This window comes from Chaetodon trifascialis, chromosome 7, assembly GCF_039877785.1.
Source record: "Chaetodon trifascialis isolate fChaTrf1 chromosome 7, fChaTrf1.hap1, whole genome shotgun sequence".
NCBI classification, from domain to species: domain Eukaryota; kingdom Metazoa; phylum Chordata; class Actinopteri; order Chaetodontiformes; family Chaetodontidae; genus Chaetodon; species Chaetodon trifascialis.
In genome coordinates this window covers 30863934-30886433 of record NC_092062.1, presented here as the reverse complement: position 1 = coordinate 30886433, position 22500 = coordinate 30863934, and the positions used below count along the sequence as shown (strand labels likewise).

At 48.9% G+C, this 22500-nt stretch overlaps 2 protein-coding genes across 6 annotated transcripts in view; both read right to left on the bottom strand.

Annotated features, from left to right (window-relative positions):
- Positions 1-10306, bottom strand: part of pi4kb (phosphatidylinositol 4-kinase, catalytic, beta) — a 13280-nt gene extending 2974 nt beyond the window's left edge. For 2 of the 4 annotated variants that reach the window (XR_011602359.1, XM_070966733.1), the window contains exons 1-7: positions 10129-10306; positions 5778-6471; positions 4684-5049; positions 3262-3489; positions 2605-2832; positions 2238-2347; positions 1470-1574 (exon numbers count right to left, since the gene is read on the bottom strand). Coding sequence is in view for 3 of the 4 variants with exons in the window: in XM_070966733.1 (XP_070822834.1) it covers positions 1470-1574; positions 2238-2347; positions 2605-2832; positions 3262-3489; positions 4684-5049; positions 5778-6443 (1703 nt within the window). In the remaining variant the exon portion in view is untranslated. Of the gene's footprint in view, positions 1-1469; positions 1575-2237; positions 2348-2604; positions 2833-3261; positions 3490-4257; positions 4303-4683; positions 5050-5777; positions 6472-10128 lie in introns of all 4 variants that reach the window. The other 2 variants (XM_070966736.1, XM_070966735.1) reach the window with 2 other exon arrangements.
- Positions 10307-14721: 4415 nt separating this feature from the next.
- The window catches only part of selenbp1 (selenium binding protein 1), a 14553-nt gene continuing 6774 nt past the window's right edge, over positions 14722-22500 (bottom strand). The window contains exons 5-13 of one of the 2 annotated variants that reach the window (XR_011602345.1): positions 21891-22011; positions 21462-21644; positions 20683-20864; positions 20150-20228; positions 19502-19623; positions 19329-19421; positions 17854-17972; positions 16546-17416; positions 14722-16248 (exon numbers count right to left, since the gene is read on the bottom strand). Coding sequence is in view for 1 of the 2 variants with exons in the window: in XM_070966222.1 (XP_070822323.1) it covers positions 17254-17416; positions 17854-17972; positions 19329-19421; positions 19502-19623; positions 20150-20228; positions 20683-20864; positions 21462-21644; positions 21891-22011 (1062 nt within the window). In the remaining variant the exon portion in view is untranslated. Of the gene's footprint in view, positions 17417-17853; positions 17973-19328; positions 19422-19501; positions 19624-20149; positions 20229-20682; positions 20865-21461; positions 21645-21890; positions 22012-22500 lie in introns of both variants that reach the window. The other variant, XM_070966222.1, reaches the window with a different exon arrangement.

The following is a 22500-nucleotide window of genomic DNA, read 5'->3' as shown; positions in this document are numbered from 1 at the left end:
GCCAGAGACAAACCACAGCCAGAGACAAACTACAGACAGATACACAAACTGCAGCCAGAGACACAAACCACAGACAGAGACAAACTACAGCCAGAGACAAACTACAACCAGAGACACAAACTGCAGCCAGAGACACAAACTACAGCCAGAGACAAACTACATCCAGAGACACAAACTGCAGCCAGAGACACAAACTACAGCCAGATACAAACTACAACCAGAGACAAACTACAGCCAGAGACACAAACTGCAGCCAGAGACACAAACCACAGCCAGAGACAAACTACAACCAGAGACAAACTACAGACAGATACACAAACTACAGCCAGATACACAAACTACAGCCAGACACACAAACCACAGCCAGAGACAAACTACAGCCAGAGACAAACTACAGCCAGAGACACAAACTGCAGCCAGAGACACAAACTACAGCCAGAGACAAACTACAGACAGAGACAAACTACAGCCAGAGACACGAACTGCAGCCAGAGACACAAACTACAGCCAGAGACAAACTACAGCCAGAGACAAACTACAACCAGAGACACAAACTGCAGCCAGAGACACAAACTACAGCCAGAGACAAACTACAACCAGAGACTAACTACAACCAGAGACTAACTACAGCCAGAGACACAAACTGCAGCCAGAGACACAAACCACAGCCAGAGACAAACTACAACCAGAGACAAACTACAACCAGAGACAAACTACAGACAGATACACAAACTACAGCCAGATACACAAACTGCAGCCAGACACACAAACTAAAGCCAGAGACAAACTACAGCCAGAGACAAACTACAGACAGAGACAAACTACAACCAGAGACACAAACTACAACCAGAGACAAACTACAACCAGAGACAAACTACAGCCAGAGACAAAAACTGCAGCCAGAGACACAAACTACAGCCAGAGACAAACTACAGCCAGAGACAAACTACAACCAGAGACACAAACTACAGCCAGAGACAAACTACAGAGAAAAACTACAGCCAGAGACAAACTACAGCCAGATACACAAACTACAGCCAGAGACACAAACTGCAGCCAGAGACAAACTACAACCAGATACACAAACTGCAGCCAGAGACAAACTACAGCCAGAGACACAAACTGCAGCCAGAGACAAACTACAGCCAGAGACAAAAACTGCAGCCCGAGACAAACTACAGACAGAGACAAACTACAGACAGAGACAAACTACAGACAGATACACACACTACAGCCAGAGACAAACTACAACCAGAGACAAACTACAGCCAGAGACAAACTACAGACAGATACACAAACTACAGCCAGATACACAAACTAAAGCCAGAGACAAACTACAGCCAGACACGCAAACTACAACCAGAGATAAACTACAGCCAGAGACAAACTACAAACAGACACACAAACTACAGACAGAGACAAACTACAGACAGAGACATACAGTCAAATATAACCTGGGCTTCACCTACCGGACCTTCTCCTCCCAGGGCTCCTTCAGGGCCACAGCTGACGGGTCCTCGGGGTCCCGTTTAAAGGTGGTGGGGGCCTGAGCCAGCTGCTCTGACAGGCGGCGCCTAGAACGAGCAGAGAGGATGAGGATGAGGAGGAGATCTGCAGACAGGAAACCAAACAACCTGAGTTCACATGAAACTCATCTGCTGCATCTTGTCTCCAGCTGTCTTGCAGCCTGTGGACGAGAACCATCCAGACGTTCTGTGCGCTGATCATCTGATCCAGGATCAGTGTGTGTGTGTTTGACTAATCGATCAATCGCAGGAAATACACCTTTTTCCTACAGAATAAGTATCCGTTCTGGCCAAAGGTCTGAAATACAAACAATTGACGAGTGTAGGCAGGACCAACCTGCAGTAGGTGAAACAGCAGAGTCCTTGATTGGCTCTGACAGGCTAACCGCGATCTGATTGGTCTAAACCCCTGGCAGCTCCTGTTTGACTGCAGCAACATGACCACCTTCCTTCTGTAAATGACTCAGATTCTGTTCATTTAACATGGCCTAAGGGACAAAGTGACTGTCTGCTGTGGGGACACGTCTCCATGCTGCTGACTGTAACGGAGAACTGGGACATCACCACAGCGCCGAGCTGCACGTCTGCCACAGCTTTATTACTGCAGCGTGTTAAACCGCACATGAACCATCAGTTCACAGTGACGCACAGTCAACTGGTTTTCATGGGACCGGTGGGACATTGTGTGAAAGCCGCCGTCGGCGTACAGACCTGATGTCTCCTGCAGCAATGAACACCGGCTCTTTGCTCTCCAGGCTGGTGATGCTGTCCACTGAGAACTGACTGATGTTATCACAGCTGTTGGTGTGGATCTCTGGGAGCTGCAGGAAGGACAGAATGAGGACAGACAAAGCAAAGGACAGTTAGCGTGGACAGCTAGCCGGTCACTCGCACAGGTGCTGCTTCCTGATGTCACCCGTTTTAACAGCTTGGACATCACAACCTGTGTCTTTCTGCTACTGTGAATATTTGTTATTAAAGTACATTCAGTGATCCTCCTGTGGTACTGATGACATCACATCCTGTCTGAGAACGCCTGTGATCACGATGACATCACATCCCGTGAGCGGCCTCTCACCTCCACCTGCAGCTCTCCGATGTCATCCACAGACCAGGCTTCGTCGTCGTTGTCGTAGTTGGGGACCGTGGAGAAGCTGCCGGCTCGCTGCTCCGCTGTCATGCCGCAGTCCGGCAGGTTCTCCACAGAACGGGTGCTTCTGATCCGGTTCTCTGGGATCCGGATCGGAACGCTGGACGTCTCAAAGTTCTCACACTCCAGAACTTCCACGTAGATCAGGTACGGAGCCTGACGGGTCAGAGGTGGAAACCGGTCACATGACATGTCTCACAGCTGTAAGTGATGTCATAAGGTGTTCTGTCGGTTCTCTGCGACTCTTTGTTCTCCTCACTGAACACGTCTCTGAACGAAGGTTCATCAGCAAACAGCTTTTATTCATGTTCCTGCCTCACGTCTGGTCGTCCAGGAGGCGTCAAACTGACCGCTTAGGCAAAACATGAGTTCATTCATTCGTTCATTCAGTTGTTCATTTGTTCATTCGTTCGTTCATTCATTCATTCGTCTGTTCATTTGTTCATTCATTCAGGCAGGCAGATCTGCGTCAGAGCGTCGATGTGATGATTGAAATTATAGGGCAGGTCAGATTCACGGATCCTGACAACACCTGAGTTATTGCTCTGACAGGAAGTCATGTGACGTCTGCGCATGTGTCTTCACCTTGTCTTTGGAGTTCAGCACCACAGCCTGTGTGTGCGGCACTCGAACAACGTGGTGGTCGAAGGCGGCGGTCGGCAGCCAGACGCGAGCCGGCAGCTTGTGGTTGAGCAGCGACAGTTCTGAGATCAGCCGCTGCGTCTTCTGCTCTTTGGTGGGAAGAGTCGCCAAACGCTTCCCGATGCCCATCAGAGACTTTATGAACTCCCTCTGAGGAGCAAGACGCACGGGCTGCGAGACAGGCAGAGAGAGAGAGACAGGCAGAGACAGAGAGACAGAGACAAAGGCAGAGAGAGAGAGACAGAGAAAGAGAGACACACACAGGCAGAGAGGGAGAGACAGGCAGAGACAGAGAAAGAGAGAGAGACACAGGCAGAGAGGGAGAGATGGGCAGAGACAGAGACAGAGACAGAGACAAAGGCAGAGACAGAGACAGAGAGACAGAGAAAGAGAGACACACACAGGCAGAGAGGGAGAGACAGGCAGAGACAGAGAGACAGACAGAGAAAGAGAGAGAGATGGGCAGAGACAGAGGGAGAGAGAGACACACAGGCAGAGAGAGAGACAGAGAGACAGAGAGAGAGACAAGAAGACAGAGACACAAACAGCATTACTCGAGTATTTGTGGGTCTGCTGGCGTCTCCTCAGGTGACCTTTGGAGAGAGAGACAGGTGAAGGTTTGGTGGCCTCCACAGACCACAGGTGCACCGACACAAAAACAGCCAATCAGTGAGTGACAGGAAACACGCCGAGGATCCTGATTGGTTCACCCTCAACATCACACAGCTGATTGGATCCAACAGAAGAAAAATTACTAGATGTGCTGGTCAAGTCCACAGACATGCAGTGAAAGTCTGGGACTTCACCTCACATTGAACCAGAACCAGAACCAGAACCGGAACCAAAACCAGAACCAGAACCCACGGCATCCATCGAAAGATTTCATTTCCCACAATGCACCCTGGAAGAAGAACATGAACATGATGCTGGTGAACTTACGGGACCAGTCTCAAACTCCAGACTATCCATGCTGGAGCTGCTGTCCTGAGGAGGTCAGAGGTCAGAGGTCATAGATCACACTAAGAATCAACCAGTTTCATTTTTTAGTTTTTTTAGTTTGTTGTGTGTGGATTTATGTTGGAGTATCCAGTGAGATACGACCTAATCAATGAACTACATTCCTGTGTTTGACGTTTTCTTCATGTCACAAGTTTGTCCCTGACGTGGACCCGTAGTTTAAACCACTACGAAAGGCTGCTTTTTATTCAGTTTCCATGAAGAAAGGTCGGCAGTTCGTTGACCTCTGAGGACATTTGATCCATGTCACCTGTCCTGTCTGGTCTCAGTCAACGCTCACAGACTCTATGGAATGAAAACAGGTAAAGACGGAGGAGAGACACGAGAAGACGAGTGCGGTGGCGTTACCTCGTCCTGGCTGCTCTCCACCTTCGGGTTGCTGGCCGTTCTCTTCAGGTTGGTGCTCAGACTGATGCTGACCGTGGCGTCGGATTTGGAGCGCTGGTGCGTGCGCTTGGAGGGCGACAGGCCGTGTTCACCTCCCAGGGGCCCGGGGCCGGCGGCAGGAGACGTCACGGGACAGAACGGCGTCAGAGTCAGAGGGTCCCTGCGAACCCGAGACCCCGCGGGTTTCAGTTCGTCGGACAGGATGAGTTTCCTCAGTTTGGTTCCTCGAGAGTGTCGCTGGGTGGAGATGTGCATGTCGGAGGAGTAAGCTCCCAGCAGCCAGGCGCACTGCAGGCTGAAGGAGATGCTCTGTCTGCAGCGGTGAACCTGCAAGACAACACGCAGGGTTAAAGAGGAAGAGGGGGAAGAGGAGGAGGGAAACAACAACACTGAGCAAGGCTTTTTACAGTGCTGACCTCTGACCTGCTGAGACTAACCCTTGTCACAGGTCACATGTCTATGAGCTGACAGCCGTCTGAGATCGACCACAACACCTGGACCCTCTGTGCTGGACCGAACAACATTTTAAGGTTGTGCTTCTTGTTTGGTGCAGTTTTAAATCCCCACCCCCCCACATACGCAGGTAAACGCTGAGCAGGTGCTACATCTTACTGGGGTTGTTCTATGTGGCTGATGGTTGCTGGCTAAGCTGGTGCGAGGGTGTTTGGAGCTGTTGCTCGAGCGTTTACAGGTGGTCGCTGTGGCTTTGGGGGACTGGTGAGGACTTCTAGCTGTAGGTGGCTGCTAGCGGTCTGACGGGTCTTTCCAAAGAGTTACTGGGTTTTAAGAAGTGGATGGAAGGGCAGGGGTGGATGCTATGGTGTTCGGATGGTTGCATCTAATTGAACCATCTCTACAAAAACTGAGTGACCTCCACCCTCTGATAAAGACCATGAGAGGCGGCTGAAAGCTCCAGAAAAAGCTAGTAAGTGGACGACGAGCGCGGAACTTTTCCTACTACAAGAACGACCTCTCACACTCAGCCTGACCACATTAAGGCCGGCCAGGTTTGAGGACGCGCTGTTCAGCCTTCCCGCTGTCCAGACCACACCCACCACATATGGCTTGATGGCGTCCCCGACGTCCTCGTCCATGTGAATGTACATGTTGAGCAGCTGCGGCAGGTAGAAGTCCACCTCCTCGTGGGGGAAGCTGAAGAGCCGGTTTCCGATGTACGCCTGGACGCCGGGCTCCTTGGAGTTGTGCAGGTAGGAGATGGCCATGGACACGTCAAACAGCTTGGACTCAAACAGACGGAGCAGCCACGACTGTTTGGAGGGATTGTGTCTCTGCCACCGCCGGGCGCTCTTCACCGAGCCGGGGGCCGGGCCCTCGCCGTCGATCTCCGCGTGGATCTTCAGCGGTTTCACTGTGGAGTTCAGAGCGGCGACGGGGGCGTGGGGCTCCGCGTCCGACCTGTCCCCATTCTGCGGGCCAGTGACATCGCCGTCTTCCTGCTTCAGCCTCACCTTCTGCAGCACCTCCTGACACGCCCGGTGGGCCACCTCGGCGTCGATCACCAGGCTGAGCTCTGCCACGCCTTCGCTGATGACACCCAGCGGGGGAGTAGCAGCCTGGGGGGGGCCGCAGGATGACGAGGGGGTGGAGGGGAGGGACAGGGAGGGAGAGGAGGAGATGGAGAGGGAGGGGGATGGCAAAGGAGAGGGGCTGTTCCGATCAGAGGGGGTGGGGGAAAGCTCCGGCTCTGTGTCCTCCATCATGGCCACTGGGAGGCGTCGCCCTCCTCAACTGAAACAGAGACAGAGGTCAGAAGTCAGATGTTTGAGGTCAGAGTTCAGAGCAGAGGTCAGAGGTCAGCGGTCAGAGCTGAGAGTTCAGGGGTCAGAGCTGAGCGTTCAGAGGTCAGAGCAGAGAGGCCAGAGGTCAGAACCTGACATGAATAACATGAACCTGCTTGTTCCTCCATGATTTCCAGCAGCCTGTTACGAAGCGTTCTGCCCACGTGCTTCAGGTAAGAGCACTTCTGTGTACATGTGATGTCTGTGACTGTCGGTGCTGCTGTGTAACAGGAAACGATGTACGAGTGCTTCCAAGAAACATGTAATTCAACACACCTGTTCATTCTCTGTCCACTGTGTGAAATTCAATCAATAATAATAAGATTAATGTAGAATCAGATGAACCAATGATGAAAATAATAGTCCTCAACATGACAAGACAGACCAACTGTAGACATCGCACCTGAGGACCTGCACGTCTGTGAGCCAATGGAAAGACAGAGTACAGCCCTCAGGTAGCAGGTGAGGTCAGTTTTTTCTTCTCTCACCAGATTTTACGACGAGCACGTTCATTTCCTTCAACAAGTGTTAATATCACGTTATCTAAATAAGTTATGAGGGTCCGGTGGTACAAACGTCAGCGTGCTTTGACCAGAAATGATTCAACTTCATAAAAACTGCTCAAATTCTCTGTTTAACATCATGTGAACTGTTTGTCATCATCTCACATTAGAACTGCAGAGCTAACACACACACACACACACACACACACACAGTGCAAACAGCTGCTGTGTGTGTGTGTGTGTGTGTGTGTGTGTGTGTGTGTGTGTGTGTGTGTGTGTGCGCGTGTGTGTGCGTGCGCGTGTGAGAGAGTGATCTCAGAGTCGGCCTGGCTGTAATCCCACTGAGCAGATTACAGATTACAGTCAGGGGACAGGCTGTCTTCATGTCAGATCAGACAGGACGTGACGCGGACTCATCGTCTACACTCGTGTTTTCACTGTGATCGATCTGCAGATCAGCTGATGTGGAAAACCACGTCGCTGTTTTCAGTTTACTGTGACAGAGAGCAGACAGTTTCAGTTTTGGACTGAAGTCAATCATCAGACAGTTTCCAAAGCTCTGGATGTCCTCACTCTTCTCACGATGGACGTTTGACTGCGGCTGCCGCCCTCACAGAGCATCTTCTTCTTCTATGTTTATGCATATTCATATTTCTGTACGTTAATGTTGAGCGTTCTCTGATGAACTAGGTTCATATGCATTGATCCCGGCTCTAATGATTGATTGATCCCCTGCAGGTGGTGTGTTCAGAGCCTGTCCACAGACCCTCCACCACAGCTCTGTAACATCATATCAATTATTGGTTCAATAAGGCCAAACCTGATCAACAAATCAATCCTAACAGGTGTAATGCTCTTTCATACCAGTGACAACATGGCTGCCTCAGGTGTATCTGACCTCCAATGTCTTTAAATCAACAAGCCTATTAAAATGCGCGTCCATCAAATGGCCTCTTCCCAGCATGGCGGTCAAATTCATGAGCGCACAGACCATAAAATCTTCTCCTTCACTGCTGATTCTGTCCATTCAGTCCTGGAGGACCTGCAGCTGTCCGTTCACGCCTTGCATCATTTCTCATTAATCTTCAGGTGAAACTTCTCCACAGACTGCACTCACCTGCACACCTGCACTGCCAATGGTCTGAATGCTGAAGGCTTCCAGAAGGTTCTCCGCATCCAACTGGACGACAAATGAATATTTAGACAGCACATCATTTGTTCAGAGAAACGAGAGCAGCTCTGGTCTGATTGGTGGGAGGAGGACAGCTGAACGTTGTGGACAGCGAGGATGTAATTTCATGCTGCTGCTACACCGTCATCACTCAGCTGTGAGGTTGATTCTCGCTGACCGCCGTCTGCTGTCACGCTGGCGTCTGCATAAAGCCCGGTCAGGACACCTCCGTCACACAGCACACGTACGTTCTACTGGAAATGCTCCACCTTCTCCTGGCTCCAGCTAAAGGCCGGCTGCCTCTTCAGCTCCGCCGTGCTGGACTGATCCTGGCAGGACCGCTGAGAGCATCAGTCCAGCAGACTCGTGGACGCTCTCGCAATGTGACCTCAAAGTGAACCCTCGCCTACGTTTTGGACAAACGTCCTTCACAACCGTCCACGTGTGCCTTTACGTGCTTCCAGCTTTGATCGAGTTACTGAATCTTAAAGTTATTTTCTACAAACATTTTGTGCTGCGTTTTAGACACAAATGATGCGATGTGAATAACGTCTGCTGCTGTCTGTGGAGATTAGTCTTCATCCAGGCCAAAACCACGTCAAGCAAACATTTATCATCGTTGACACGCGAGACAGCGAATAAACAAGAACGATGGCAAACGTTTCTCCTGCATACTTCAGTTTCTTGTCCTTTACCAGCTGACGGACACGCAGATTCTCATGTGTCTCTAATGAGCTGATTGACGGCCGTCAGAGCGTTCCATCCTGCTCTGATATTCATTGCCTCATTGATGAAGAAGAGCTGAAACGACTGCTCGATGACAAAAACATTCTGATCGCTGATCAATCCTTTACGTGACTCTTTTTCTTTCCTTTTTTTATCCTCTGGTGTTGATTTCTCTGTTTTTTCCCCACAGTAAAGTGAATATCTTTGGGTTAGTTGGACAAAACACAACATTTTCTATCAAAGTTGGACTTAACAGTAAAAAATCTGTCTGTGTGTCCACAGCCAGCACTCGTGGAGACACTGTGGACAGCCAGGAACACAAAGGGGGAAAAAACAGAAGCATCTTGAACTGATGGCAACAAACTTAAATAAAACAGAGGGATCATCTCCACTCAGTGTTCAGCTTATGTGCTGCTTTAAGCTAATGCAGTCTAACACATAATGCTTCATTTCTGTTGAGTCACTGTCTACAATAATCATTAAACTCATCATTTATAGCAGATCTACTGGATTACACACAGTTTTTGCTAATCTTTTAAAACTGTGTCTAATATTAAAGCTTTAAACATGAACTCGCTTCAAAGTCCAGTGAAAACATTTTTAAAATAACAGTTTAATAAATCTTCTAGTTAGCCGCTCATCCAGCGGTCAGCTGATGTTAGCTTAGCACAAAGCTAACCCACTAAGAGTGGACGTGCAGATGGAAGTTAAACCTTCAAAAGCTCAGTGTTTTCAGGAGCTTTTACTGAAAGCTAAGTTAACGAGGAGCGGGTGTAGCGTTAGCATTAGCTCAGGCACAGTTTACAGCTCAAGAACGAACAGACTGCTAGCTTACTGATACGTTACACGAACTTATGATGCTGTTGGTTGACACGCAGTTACCGTTAACCAGCTAACGAAACATTAGCATCGTGCTGAAACTGCTTAGCTTACAGGCTAAACTAAACACTCGGCAGCTGACTAGCAACAAGCCAAATGAAACCGCTTTTCACCCAACAGCGTCAACTCTTGTTTCGGCATTTAACACAGACACAAACACGGCTCGGTTAATGTTAGCGTTAGCATTAGCCGGCAGATCGGGCCAACTGTTGCTAACTCAGTTCAATTGTTTTAAACCTGTATGCTAAGCTAACGTTAGCTCCGTCTCATGTCTTAATTCTTCAGGTTGAGTGAAGTGTCTGTGTGTTTACAGGTGAGCCAGTCTTACCTGGTTACTGTTTACTGGGTTTGAAATGATGCTTTATTTCCAGTTTGTCTCCTCCATTGATACTCAGAGATCTTCATGTCAACAACAGCTAACATTCCCGCCAGGCGGCGCCGACGCCGCCGCCACCTATTCTTCTTCTTCTTCTTCTTCTTCTTCTTCTTCTTCTTCTTCTTCTTCTTCTTCTTCTTCTTCTTCTTCTTCTTCTTCTTCTTCTTCTTCTTCTTCTTCTTCTTCTTCTTCTTCTTCTTGATTTCCGGCAGTGTAGACGCTGAACTGCGCATTACTGCCCTCCACTGGTTGTTATTTCTAATCTACTTCAGATTCTTCCATAAAGTCCTGTTTGATGCAAAAACTGCAAAACTGCTCTGGAAATCAATTGATGGTTCTCACAGTGGCCAAACAAAGAAGAAATAGAAAAAACCTGAAGCTCTAATTCTGCCATTTGGATAAATAGTCTCTGCGTTTCAGCGTTGTATTGACTGCATTCTCAGACCTGTGACATGCTTTCCTCTCAACTCAAACCACAGTGACCCAGCCTCAACCTGCATAGTTTAACTGAGTCCCCTCGAGATGGTCAACTGCGATGGCATTTCCTATTGACTAGGGATTGTACGGAGAAGTAATGCCTCCCCTTACTTTCTTTCTTTCTCCCAACCCACCTGCCATTCCTTTATTAGGCCCTTTTTAATTATTCCTCTCAGTTCCACTCTTCCTAAAGGGAGGTGTTCTACAGTTTGCTTGTTCAAGCTTCCTTTGGCTGAGCTGTCCACTTGTTCATTTCCCTGGATCCCAGCGTGCCCAGGAACCCAGCAAAATGCGATGTCACTGTCTTCCCTTACTCTGATTATTGTCCTCAGGATTTCATTTACAATATCAGGTCGAGCTTGAGATCGCTTGAGATTTTGGTGCTGAATCCTAAAACCCCATGTCATTCCCCCTCCTCTACACTCTGTAATGCCTTTTGGACCTGTTTCACCATAAACTCCACATTTTGTCCTCTTTTCCAGGTGGCCCCGTCGTCTGCAAACAAGGACAGCCCAAATCCTTCCCTTATATTATCAAAGATGTCATTTATCATTACATTGAATAACACTGGAGAAAAAGCACTTCCCTGTGGAGTGCCGTTCTCTATAATACTGTTTTAGAACTGACACCACGCACTGAACTTGAATAGTTCTTTCCTTTAATTAAACATTCGTCCTCTAACTCCCAGATCATAAATTTTAATCAATAATCCGTCCTTCCACAGAGAATCATACGCTTTCTCAATGTCTAAGAATACACTCATCACCACTTCTTTATTATTAAACGCCCTTTTAATATCTTGATCCACCAGAGCAACTGACTCCATTGTGGAGCGACCCCTCCTAAAGCCATTCTGGAAATTAACAAAAAGCCCTCTTGATTCCAAGAAGTACTCTAACCTATTTGTAACCATCCTCTCCATTTATTTGCAGAGCACTGATGTAAGCGCTATGGGCCGGTAAGACCTTGGATCCGACACCTCTTTGCCTAACCTTAAGATCGGGACCACCACTGCATGCTTCCATTCCTTCGGTAGACATCCCTCTGCCCACACTGTGTTCACCAAAGCAAGGATCTCATCCAACACAAAGTCACCGAGCTGTTTAAAGAGCTCGTAGGACAGTCTGTCTCGCCCTGGAGTGGTGTTCGCCCTGGCCATAATGGCATCTCTCAATTCCTTAACAGAGAAAAATAAATTAATTGGACTATCATTCTCCATGTTCCTCTCCAGTTTCCACTGATTATCTGACATCACCTCTGCCCTCCTCCTAGACCCCTCAGCCCCCAAACTCTCTGATTTATGCACCTCATGGAAAGTGTCTCCAAACATGTCTGCCTTTCCTTACTCGACACTGCCTCAGCTCCACCTTTCTGCAGCACTGGGACAGATCTTGTCCTATAAACCCCTGACATTTTGTGCACAGCTGACCATAACTGGCCTACTGGCGTCTCTGGGCTTACTGTATCACAAAATTTCCTCCAGCTATTCCTCTTCCTCTTTTATGACTTTCCTTGCCAAGGCCCTCAACCGCTTATATTCAGTTACATTAGCTGACTTTGGATATTTCTTTAATATTCTGTACGTTCTATTCCTCTTCCTTACAGCTCCATCACACCCTTTGTTCCACCACGGTACACGCTTCCGGGCCTTAGGACCTCGCTTCTCAGGAATGGTGTCTTGCTTCATGAATCATGGAACTAATGGAGCAATTCCACCTGTCCACAGAGCCCTCACTGCCAACCTCTCCTACTAAGCTATTTGCCCTTTTGCAAAACTCATCCCCTGAGAAAAGGTATACCTGGGTACCCTCTCTCCCTCTTCCTTCCTCAACTCTCTCCCAAATCTGCACAAAACTGGATAATGATCACTTCCCAGCGTACAAGTATCCATTACCTCCCACTCCCCTATTCTAGGTAAATTGGGGGATGCTATTGCTAAATCTATGCCACTAGAGGTATTTCTAGCAATATCATATCTTGTTGGCCTACCGTCATTTATCAATACCAACCCATGCTTATCCAGAAAGTCTTCTACTGCTACCCCATTGCTGTCTCTTTTCTTACTACCCCGTAAAGGACTGTGTGCATTAAAATCTCCTGGCCATACAACAGGGCACCGTACTTCCTCCATTATCTCATCAAAATCTGACAATAACAAAGGATTACAGGGGTTATAGAAGTTAATCACAGTAACACTATCTTTATTATTACGATTATTATTACTGTACCTGTAGCTGCCCCACACCTCCACAGCTATACACTCAAGACTAGCACTTACATTCACTCTCCTGTACTGCAGCCCATTTGTAACAAAGGTCGCACAGCCCCCATGAGACTTATTAATCCCCCTTATCTCTCTACCTACCAATTCTGCCCGATCCAACCTCACGCACTCATATCCTGGGATTACAAAATCCAAGCTGGGCTTTAACCATGTCTCCTGAATACAAATCAGCTCTGGTTCTATCTCAAGCTTATCAACAAACTTTTTTAACTCCTGACCGTTTTTAACTGGGCTCCGGCATCCCACTGGAGGACATTCTGAAACTAACAATCCTCCGCATCATCTGCTATGTTTGAGTCCTCATCTTCACTGTATTCCCTCATCCTCTGCGCTCTATTCTGTACCTCCGACATGTGCTGGTGTAACTTCTCTGGTACCTGCTTTGGAACCTTTCAGCTGCCCCCACCACTTCCCTGATGATGTCTGATCTATTCGCAGTTTTCGACGGAAAGATACGCTTCGCTCCAGCCAATACATCAACCACAAATGATAGAAATGACTCCTCACTCATAACCAGCATGTCCGGAGGAAGCGTGTTTGGTGCAGCGCTATCGTTGCCCAATTTTACATCACTCCCACTCTCTTCACTGCCTCAGCACCTTGACACCTTGTCTCGCTCCCTCACAGCCTCTACCTTCCTGGCTTTGATAGTATATTCGCATCTGCGATATGCTGCTACGTGGTCCCCCCCACAATTAGAGCACTTAGGGGCATCTGGTCTGCACTCTTTTATTCCACGATCTCCGCCACACTTTGCACACCTTTTCTTACCCCGACAGGAGTCCGCAATATGTCCATTCCTTTGACAGTTACAGCAGCGCAGCGGAGGCCTCACGTACTCCCTCACCTCACGCTACCAAGAAAAACTTTCCCTGGCAACTCAGTGCCTGCAAATGTCAGCAGAACCGGCGGGTCCCCCCCGGCTCCCTCCCTGCTCTTGTACTCCTCCTCTGTACATCTATTACCTGTCCCCCTCTTATGTTGTCCAGTATTTCTTTTTCCGACAGACCAGCAAACATTCCATGGACCCCATGCTGATAGCGTCCTCATACTGTTTCCTGCTCACACAGTTAACCCTCAACACTCCATTAAATAGACCCTTGGCCTCGAAACCCTTACCTATCAGACTCTGTGGGGACAAGTCCATTTGTAAAGGCTTTATTTCCTTGAACCCCGCACCCCCCGGTTTAGCTCCCTTACCTCTGAGCAGCACCGTAAGTTCTTCGGGACTTCTGACTCTCCTCTGCTTCTCTGGTACTTCACCTCCCCCCGGAGCCCCTCTCTTCCTGAGCACCTGCTGCCACCCCCCTCCCTCAGACCCCCCTCTCCCTTCAGAAGCCATACGGCCCCTGATTCCCTTCCCCCGACACTATCCTCCTCGTTCTAATCCTACTCTCTATGAAATAATAAACAAAACAAACGAAAGGAAAGGAAGAAGGGCCGATGAAACAGCGAGTGACCACCAATAACAGAACAAATTCGTCAATCCCCCTTTTCGTCTCTCTCTTCGCTGCTGCCGACTCTCTGTTCTCTCTTCCTTCTTCTTCTTCTACTTCTCCTCCACCTTTCTGTTTGCTTCAGGTTCTGGTTTCTGGTACTGTGACGGTTACAGGCGGTACTTGGATTTACATTCTGACTGCATTGACTGGACTGGACCAGCACACGAGCTGCGTGTATACATATATAGGCACAGTTAATACGTATATAGTACTGTGCATAGTACTGTATATAGTACTGTATAGAAGTAACGTAAATATGGTTTTATTTAATTTTTGTTTTATTTTACTCTTTTCTGATTTCAGCAACTTGTGTTGAACCTCAGTCTTCTACTTTTGGAGATTTTCTTTCACTACAGAGAAATGTTGTATTTTTACTGCATTTATCTGATGCTGAAATGACTGGAAGTACTTTGTTCATAGTACAGGTACAGTGCATGGTATGCATACATATCTTTGTGCAGTACTTAGATTGAATAAACAGAGTATTGTATGTATGCGGTGTGTTTGTTCTTCTGCTGTTTTTATGTTTGAAGATTTTATTCTTTTCTGATTTTAAATCTCAAACATGATCACAAAAATAAATGAGATTCATAGAAAATAGAAGTTTCTGATTGCAAGTTAATCAATAATAATCCAGATATGTAAATATGATCAACTGAATAGGTATACTTTTACTTTTGATACTCGTGTAACTTTTACCTGTAATGAGTATTTCTACTCTGTAGTATTAGTACTTTTCCTTCAGCAAAGAATCAGAGTACTTTATTGCACTCCTCTTCATCGAACAAGGATTCACAGTCGGACGAGTTGAAAAGTTTCAGATGTTTTCAGGCAGATTTCCATCAGTGAGACGTTGACCTTCACTCAGAGATGCAGTTCATCAGAGTCAAAGGACACCCTGGTGTTCAGGTGTTGACATGATGTGATTGACTTCACGTGTCCACCGAGAAGACAAAACAGGGTGAGGGACGTTTGTGTCTGGACAAAGGATACGATGTAAAGTCCGTCGACGGGCTTGGTCTTCACCAGCGGACAAACGTCTCACGTCAAGAATTAAAAGAACATTTTGGCGTTTGCAGACATCACGTTGATTCAGTCTGGAAAGATTACAGTCTGCAGGTGAAAGTATCAGACAGACGAGCAATCAAATGTAACTTTATTGAAACATTGCGACGTTACAGTTTGACCAGCAGGTGGCGCTGCAGGATACAGGTGTGACTGACAGGTCCCAGCAGGTCAGACAGGTTGGTTTTATTCTAACACACAGATCAGAACCTGCACATGTACCTGAGTCTCAGGCTGTCGTCTGGACCAGGTCTGGATCAGGTCTATATTAGGCCTGAATCAGGCCTGGACCAGGTCTGGATCAGGTCTATATTAGGCCTGGATCAGGCCTGGACCAGGTCTGGATCAGGTCTATATTAGGCCTGGATCAGGCCTGGACCAGGTCTGGATCAGGTCTGGACCAGGTCTGGATCAGGCCTGGACCAGGTCTGGATCAGGTCTATATTAGGCCTGGATCAGGCCTGGACCAGGTCTGGATCAGGCCTGGACCAGGTCTGGATCAGGTCTGGACCAGGTCTGGATCAGGTCTATATTAGGCCTGGATCAGGCCTGGACCAGGTCTGGATCAGGTCTATATTAGGCCTGGATCAGGCCTGGACCAGGTCTGAATCAGGCCTGGACCAGGTCTGGATCAGGCCTGGAACAGGTCTGGATCAGGTCTATATTAGGCCTGGATCAGGCCTGGACCAGGTCTGGATCAGGTCTGGACCAGGTCTGGATCAGGCCTGGACCAGGTCTGGATCAGGCCTGGATCAGGTCTATATTAGGCCTGGATCAGGCCTGGACCAGGTCTGGATCAGGTCTATATTAGGCCTGGATCAGGCCTGGACCAGGTCTGAATCAGGCCTGGACCAGGTCTGGATCAGGCCTGGAACAGGTCTGGATCAGGTCTATATTAGGCCTGGATCAGGCCTGGACCAGGTCTGGATCAGGCCTGGACCAGGTCTGGATCAGGCCTGGAACAGGTCTGGATCAGGTCTATATTAGGCCTGGATCAGGCCTGGACCAGGTCTGGATCAGGTCTGGACCAGGTCTGGATCAGGCCTGGACCAGGTCTGGATCAGGCCTGGACCAGGTCTGGATCATACACGTGGGCACTGATCGAGTTGTTCAGATGCGTCTTTGAAGTTCTGATTCGCTCTTAGCGTCATTTTCATGTCTGATATTCCTGCTGTAGCTGTGAGCTGCGTGAACTGTGCCGATAACGGGAAACGACGTACGAGGGCTTCCCAAGAAACACGACGAGAGGTGAAGAAACTGACGGAGGGCCGAACGGAGGAACTCTGAACGGCAGCGGACGGGACGAAAGACGAGATGTCCGTCAAACCGCTCTGCTTGCAGACGTGTGTGTGTCGTGTTTCTTGATGTCTTTCATGTTTTGATGTGACGCACTTCGAATCGTCTTGTTCTGCTTCAGACAACCATTCTGACCAGTCGCCCTGTTCGTCGCCTTCTTCCATCATCTGGCTTCTGCGCGTGCGCTCGTGCTACACTAACCTGAACGCTTTGATTGACTGATTTGATATTAAAGCTGTTAATACTGTGTCGCAGTGCTGAACGACTGAGTGTGAAACGGAGGAACGTCCGCTCCTCCGTCACACCGGCTCAGTTCTTCAGAGGTGATTAAAGCTAAAGGTGGTGAATTTACTGAAAACATTAACGGTTACATGTTAAACCACCAATGAGGCGTCGTGCTGCTCGCTCTAAATTTCATGTTGTGGATTCACGTTGACACAGCAGATCTGCATGTCCTCACAGCCAGATGTCAGACGTACAGTCTCCTCCAGGATACCTGACCTCATGGGCGAGAGCCGGACCGCCGGGTTCTTTACCGAAATCCACCAAGAAGTTCTCATTCAGGGAGAGGCCCCCGTTAACAGAGTCCACATCGATCTGCATCATCACCGAGCCCTGTCTGCAGACAGACACACAGACAGACACTCAGTGTGTGGACACGCCTGCAACCTTTAGTTCTGCGTCTGTTTTCATTCTGATGCTGCAGAACTCAGAAATCAACTCTTAAAGGTTCCAGAAACTGAAGTATTTTTACCCTTTAGTGAGGAAATCCTCAGATTATTCAAATGAATGTTTAAATTAAAGGCACAACTTCAGCTCTGCATCATTTGTTAAGCAAAGGGATTTTTAGATTTAAGGGTTTTATTAAGGGGTTTTGTTCTGCTAAAGAACTCAAGCATTCAAGAAAACATGTCGAGCTGTCCACATACTTTTGGCCATATAGTGCACTTTAATCAGGTATGTGATGCGGTTAATAATATTACAGTAGCAGTGCAATAATATTACAGTTGAACTGCAGTAGTAGCACAGTAATATTGCAGTAGCACAAGTACTGACTTGATCATGTCGGGGTAGAACTGCTTGTCCCAGCCGCTGTAGAGAGACGTCGTCACATAAAGTCTCCGACCGTCTAAACTCAACTGGATCATCTGAGGACTTCCAGGGATACGCTTTCCCTGAGAGACAGACGGGTGGAGAGAGAGACAGGTGGAGAGAGAGAGACAGACGGGTGGAGAGAGAGAGACAGATGGAGAGAGAGAGACAGACGGGTGGAGAGAGACAGACAGGTGGGTGGAGAGAGAGAGACAGACCGGTGGAGAGAGAGAGACAGATGGGTGGAGAGAGAGAGACAGATGGGTAGAGAGAGACAGGCAGACGGGTGGAGAGGGAGAGAGACAGGCACGTGGAGAGAGAGACAGGTGGAGAGAGAGAGACAGATGGAGAGAGAGAGAGACCGGTGGAGAGAGAGAGACAGATGGGTGGAGAGAGAGAGAGAGGTGGGTGGAGAGAGAGACAGGCGGGTGGAGAGAGAGAGAGACAGATGGGTGGAGAGAGAGACAGACAGATGGGTGGAGAGACAGACGGGTGGAGAGAGAGACAGACCGGTGGAGAGAGAGAGACAGATGGAGAGAGAGAGAAAGATGGGTGGAGAGAGAGAGACAGACGGGAGGAGAGAGAGAGACAGGTGGAGAGAGAGAGAGAGACAGACGGGTGGAGAGAGAGAGACAGGCGGGTGGAGAGAGAGACAGGTGGAGAGAGAGAGAGAGACCGGTGGAGAGAGACAGAGACAGATGGGTGGAGAGAGAGAGACAGGTGGAGAGAGAGAGACAGATGGGTGGAGAGAGAGAGACAGGTGGAGAGAGAGAGAGGCAGATGGGTGGAGAGAGAGACAGGTGGAGAGAGAGAGACAGACGGGTGGAGAGAGAGAGACAGGTGGAGAGAGAGAGACAGATGGGTGGAGAGAGAGACAGGTGGAGAGAGAGAGACAGATGGGTGGAGAGAGAGACAGGTGGAGAGAGAGAGAGGCAGACGGGTGGAGAGAGAGACAGGTGGAGAGAGAGAGACAGACGGGTGGAGAGAGAGAGACAGGTGGAGAGAGAGAGACAGATGGGTGGAGAGAGAGACAGGTGGAGAGAGAGAGACAGACGGGTGGAGAGAGAGAGACAGGTGGAGAGAGAGAGACAGATGGGTGGAGAGAGAGACAGGTGGAGAGAGAGAGACAGATGGGTGGAGAGAGAGACAGGTGGAGAGAGAGAGAGGCAGACGGGTGGAGAGAGAGACAGGTGGAGAGAGAGAGACAGGTGGAGAGAGAGAGACAGATGGGTGGAGAGAGAGACAGGTGGAGAGAGAGAGACAGATGGGTGGAGAGAGAGACAGGTGGAGAGAGAGAGAGGCAGACGGGTGGAGAGAGAGACAGGTGGAGAGAGATATCAAAGAATAAATAAAAAATAAACCCCCGCAGAGGATTGAACACAGGATGTTGGACAGACAGGTCCATTCTGTCCCGTCTCACTGCTTCCTGTCTGCGGTACCTGGATGATGCGTGGGCCGGGTTGCGGCTGGTTCTCGGGGTCTTCCAGGACTCTGACGGGACCATCACTGATGATGCTTCCTCCCAGAAACACCTGGAAGAGACGGACGGGTTAACTGTCTCACTCTGAGCTATCACCTGTTCGTCACTGCACCGGTGTCATAACATTCACACCTGGCCGACCAGTCGTGGATTCCTCCTGTCTGTGATGTCATACTGTCTGATGTCACCATGCAGCCAATTACTGAAGTAAAGAAAACGGTCGTCCAATGAAATCAGGATGTCTGTGATCAGACCTGCACAGACAGACAGGAAACCAGTCAGACAGACAGACAGACAGAGAGGCAGGCAGAGAGACACACAGACAGACAGGCAGACAGGCAGGCAGAGAGACAGACAGACAGACAGACAGACAGACAGACAGACAGACAGACAGGCAGACAGGCAGGCAGAGAGACACACAGACAGACAGACAGACAGACAGACAGACAGACAGACAGACAGACAGACAGAGAGGCAGGCAGAGAGACACACAGACAGACAGGCAGACAGGCAGGCAGAGAGACACACAGACAGACAGACAGACAGGCAGACAGGCAGGCAGAGAGAGAGACAGACAGACAGACAGACAGACAGACAGACAGACAGACAGACAGACAGACAGACAGACAGGCAGACAGACAGACAGGTAGACAGGCAGACAGGCAGACAGATAGACAGACAGACAGGCAGAGAGACAGACAGACAGACAGACAGACAGACAGACAGACAGACAGACAGGCAGGCAGACAGGCAGAGAGACACACAGACAGACAGACTCACTTGGCATCTCAGGTAGCAACCATCCCTCCACCTTCTTGCAGGGGACAGTGATGACCTTCTCTGTAGCCCAGTCACCTTTCTGAAAACACACAGTCTGCAGTTATACTAGCAGCTCTGTACACAGCAGTGCTTTGAGCTAAATGCTAACATCAGCATGCTAACATGCTAACAGTGAGCAGGTATGATGTTTACGATGGGAGCTGATGTTGGATGGTGAGTCAGATTGTCCTTCTCCAAAGAAAGATCCAGCTGGTTGCTAATCAATCAGAACACTACAAAGACTCAGAGTCTGCATGGATCCAGTACAAACCCTGTGGTGGCTTTCTGGGAGTCCCTCTGGGTCCCTCTGGGTTCCAGCACCCAACACTAATGAAACTCTTTTCTCTGCACACTCAGGCCTGGAGTTTATTTCTCATCCTGCATTCACTCCTGTCACATGCTCTGACATAATAATCAATTATCTGGTCATTCACTGCCTCTCCTGGTTGAACTGACTACAGTCTTACTGGGATCTGGAACCTCGTGATACTGACTGGTGTTTTGTAGAATCTGAAGACTGTTCCTCGCAGAGCACATCCCACGTAGCCCTCAGTGGCATCAGGGTCATGGAGGAATCGGACCTCCAGGGGAATACCACCCTCCTCACCAAGGTCAAGCGTCTGCAGCTTCCTGTGGGTGGTCCAGTCCCAAACATGGAGGGAGCTTCCATAGTGACCTGCGACACCAACAACAATGAACTTGTATGAGCAGAAGTTTGATTTTTGTGCAACAGGGAGCCTGACATTGTCCTGAGCGTGACTCTTTGTATTCTTGCTTCACATGAAGTTATCCCTTTATCAGTCACAATCAACACAACATGCAGATTTACGGGGGGGGTGGGGTGGGGGGGGGGGGCACTGTACACGCCATGCTTATGTGAAATTCTTTTCTCCACTTTTATCCCATCCTGGTCATCCTTCCTCCGCGGCAAACCAGGAGCGGTGGGCTGTCAGCCGACAGCGGCACCCGGGGACCCAACTCTGTTTGTCACCATTGGTCAGGTGGTGGTCTTCTTGCATGTTTTTAGAGGGTTTTATTTAGGGGGATACCCCAGGTGAACACAGGGAGAACATGCACACTCCACACAGAAAGGCCCCTTTTTCCTTGAGCAGACACCGAAGGCATGGTGGAGGACACGCCCCCGGCGCCCACAGTGGGAGTCGAACCCGGGACCTTCTAGCTGTGAGGCCACAGTGTGACATCAGAAAGGCCACGATGATAAAACTGTTAGAGAAAAGAAAGACTCAGCGAGGAAGAGATTGAAAAGACTCACCCTCTTTGACATGAGCTGGATTGAAACCATCAACCAGAGCTTTGGGCGCACCCCATTCAGTGCTGATCATCACATTGTGCCGAGGTTGGTACCAGAAGTCATATCCAAAGGGCGCTGCTTCACCTGGGTGCTCCCAGTTACCAACCACCTCGAACGTCTCACCATCCAGCAGGATGAAACCACCTGAGACAAACAGAGGTGTAACAACTGAAACTGTCCACAAGAGGACGCTATAACAACAATCAGCGGGTTTGTCATTCAGAATGTGCGTGTCCGGTCGACTCCGGTTAACGAGCGGATTTTACAGGTCATAACGTTCGTCTGACGTTCCCTTACTTTACTCATGTTTCTAATAAAACCTTCAGAGTTCTCCGTCTACGTGCGCTGGTCTGTCTGAGGGTTTATGATCTTGTGTGCTGGTTCTCTCACCTTTGCCATTGCCAGATGGGTCTCCCATACTGCTGATCATGATCTGACCGTTGCCCAGACAGTGGGTGGTGTGAGGGTTCCCAAGGCCACACTTCCAGTACAGGTCAATAGGCTCCACTATCTGAAGACACCACAGCGTAACATAGACAGCATTTTCACCTTTATCAGAGAAGCGCAGTCTGAACAAAGTCAACATGTGTTTCTTTTCAAAACAAAGCTCTGTGCTTCACAATAAAAGTATCCATCCACCCATCTTCTGCTGCTTATCTCGAGTAGGAATGAGGAACTGTGTGGTTCTCGGTGGAGTTTTACTGAGATCAGAACCTAGAAACCTGTGGACTTTCCAGTAAGACTCCAGTATTTCAGTGTTCTAGGGTCCCATTTCAGTAAGACTATAGACAGTAAATCAGGGTCTTGGGTTCTGATCCAATTAAGCCTCCAGGTCTTAACTGTTGTGCTGACTAGAGTTTTACTAGGGTAGTAAACCTGAAGTGACTAAAGATTGGGTCCAGGAGGCAGCCCAGATATCCTTCTCTTTCTGGATGACCCCAGGGTGTTTTCAGGCCTGATGAGATACACAGAACAATTCTTCCATTTTATTGTGGGGTGG